This window comes from Pteropus medius, unplaced genomic scaffold (assembly GCF_902729225.1).
Source record: "Pteropus medius unplaced genomic scaffold, Ma_sr-lr_union100, whole genome shotgun sequence".
NCBI lineage: Eukaryota > Metazoa > Chordata > Mammalia > Chiroptera > Pteropodidae > Pteropus > Pteropus medius.
Window position 1 is genome coordinate 4,182 of NW_024345528.1, and position 2,643 is coordinate 6,824.

Consider the following 2,643-nt stretch of genomic DNA (forward strand, 5'->3'; position numbering starts at 1 on the left):
TAGATGATAGTTTTTTAAAGTGTTTATTCAGTGTTTAGTGAACACTCAAGTACTTCTTAATTTTAAATCTAAGTTACTATACATTTAATTTTCCATAACTATAAAACTAAGCTAAAACGTAGGAGTATATGTGATTTAATCTATGCTTCTAGCCTTACTCAATATCTGAAATATAAACCTGTGCTCAAGTGAAATGTAAAATGATTATTATTTATAATATTTTTAAGTAGAAAGCATATGCTTTGAGCCTGAATAATCCGGTACTGGTCTATTGTAATATACTTCATTTAAAAGTGCTGGTGTCTCTTAGCATAATGTCTTGTAAATAATGCAATGAGTTAAAAGACTGGCCTTAGTTGAAGAGGAAAGCCTGATGAAAGTGGATATAAAAACCAACAACAACAACAACAACAAACTCCAGAATTTGTCAAGAAGAAATCTGAAACCCCAAATAACCATTCACAATTTGTTATTGATTTTAAATTGAGATAAATCCTCAGTTGCTTCTAGGTTATGGATGTCTGCCCAATGACAGTCTTGTACCGATAGACCAGGAAAAAAAAAAAAAAAGAGAGATGGGGACAATTCCTGACAGTCACCGGAGTATAAAACTTGCAGTTGCATTTGGTTTCCTGTTCTAGAAGAGTGAGAAAAGATTACATTAAGGGGAAAAAACTGATCTTACTAAAGCCATTAAAAGATAATTCAAGGGGACTTCAAACCAAGTAGCCATGTTAATAACATGTATTCCACTCTTATGTTTAAGACACAAAGGTCTCCTTTTCTTTAAGAGAACTGCTTTTTCGGCATGACACACTCTTTCTCTTGCCTTGGAGCCAAGTAATTGGAACGCTAAACACACCACGGAGCTTCTGTTGGAACTGGTTTCCAACAAAACAATACAAAAAGGGATTAACACAGCTGTTGGTGAATCCCAGGAGGATGGCAAAAGGAAGTGTCAGGTCAATGACTGCTATAACTTCACAGCTATCAATGACACCTATCCAGGCCAGAGCATCCAGGAAAGTCAGAACATGGAAAGGAAGCCAACAAATGATGAATGCCAAAACAACAGCAGCTGCCATCTTCAGGACTTGGTCACGAGTTATTCTGTTCTTCCCATAGCTATTGGCCTTCAGTGTTTTCTGATTCCGAAATAGCATGTTGCTATAAATATTAAAGGAATAATAAAACCAAGTATATTTTTCATTAAGGCAATCCCAGCTGACCATTGGGCATATTTCTCAGGTGGGAAAGCCATCATGCAAGCATTCACTCCTAAGTAGTCAACGGTTCTGACATCTCGAAAATAAAATGTTGGCAATGAAGACAGACAGGCCATACACCAAATAAGGGGAACTATATAAGATGCTTGCCAGGGATTTCTTCTTTGAGACAAAAAGGGATAGATGACAGATTGGTACCTATCAACACTCATGCAGGTGATAAAAAAAATGCTTGCAAACATGTTCAGGGTCAGGAAAGAACCAAAAACTTTGCACAGTACAGGTCCAAAGAGCCATTCATATCTGTAAGAATAATAGGTTGCCCAGAGAGGAAGAGTAGCCAAAAGCAGTAAGTCAGCCACAGCCAGGTTGAAAATGTAAATGCTGGAAACCTTTTTAGGGCCCTTTTGACAACAAAACAGTGTGACCACAATAGTATTGACAAGAAATCCAATCACAAAAAATAATGTAGTAGAGAATAGGAACTGCATCTAAATGCTTATCTGATGGCTTATGTGAACAGTTAAAAGCAGACTCATTGCTAGAGATATTCGCAAGTCCAAAGTGAAGACTGCTGGTGACGTTTTTGCTGATGGTGGCAAAGGTGAAGTTGCCTGTCATATTGAAATGTCAGCAGCAACTAATTTTTACTCCTTCTGTGAGCAAAAAATGGAATTCTCAGAATACATACAGAGTTTAGAACAACATTAGGTCATTAGCATTTTTAAAATTTGTTGAAAGCAAAAAAGGTAGGTGATTATAGAAAACATTAGAAAACAGAACCATGCCTAATGAAATAAGAATGGATTTTACTTTTTGAAGAAGAAAGTTTTCTCACTAGTATAAAGAAGTTAAGACATTTCAGTATCAGGAACTAAAAATTCTGAACAAAACCACATTTTGCCCATCCTTTCTATCATATTTTTAAAAAGTTTAAAGAAAATTAATGTTTCAAAAGGTTAGCCAGAATAGGAAATTTGTGAAACAAATAAGAATGAACTAAGTAAAAGTTAATATTTCAAAAACATTTGAGCACATATCTCAGTCTGTATAATTTCTAGAAACCATGCTGCTGCCTGCTATTGCATAGAAAAATGGCTTATTCAAGTAGCTAATTACATACAATTTCATTACAGCTATGAAAAATATAAGTAATATAAGCTATGGGGAAAAATAAGTAAGTGCACAAAAAACTAAAAGAGAATATGCAAAAGAAACATTGGGATGGGGGTATATGATTGGATTTTACTAATTAAAATATAATTCATTTAGTTCTACTTTTCCATTGGTTTCACAATAATAATATAAATAAGAGGAAGTTACAGAATGTGTGCTTATTTCTAAAAGTCCCATATTCGCATTTTAATAGAAACTACTAGTTTTAGATATAGATATTTAAGTTTAATCTATTTAAAAG

At 34.2% G+C, this 2,643-nt stretch overlaps 1 protein-coding gene across 1 annotated transcript; it reads right to left on the reverse strand.

Moving 5' to 3' along the window:
- Positions 1–588: 588 nt before the first annotated feature.
- Positions 589–1,847, reverse strand: AGTR2 (angiotensin II receptor type 2). Its single transcript, XM_039873976.1, is given in 3 exon segments — positions 589–1,138; positions 1,141–1,687; positions 1,689–1,847. Coding segments are annotated over 3 exon segments (1,083 nt in total). The 3' UTR covers positions 589–761.
- Positions 1,848–2,643: the final 796 nt, after the last annotated feature.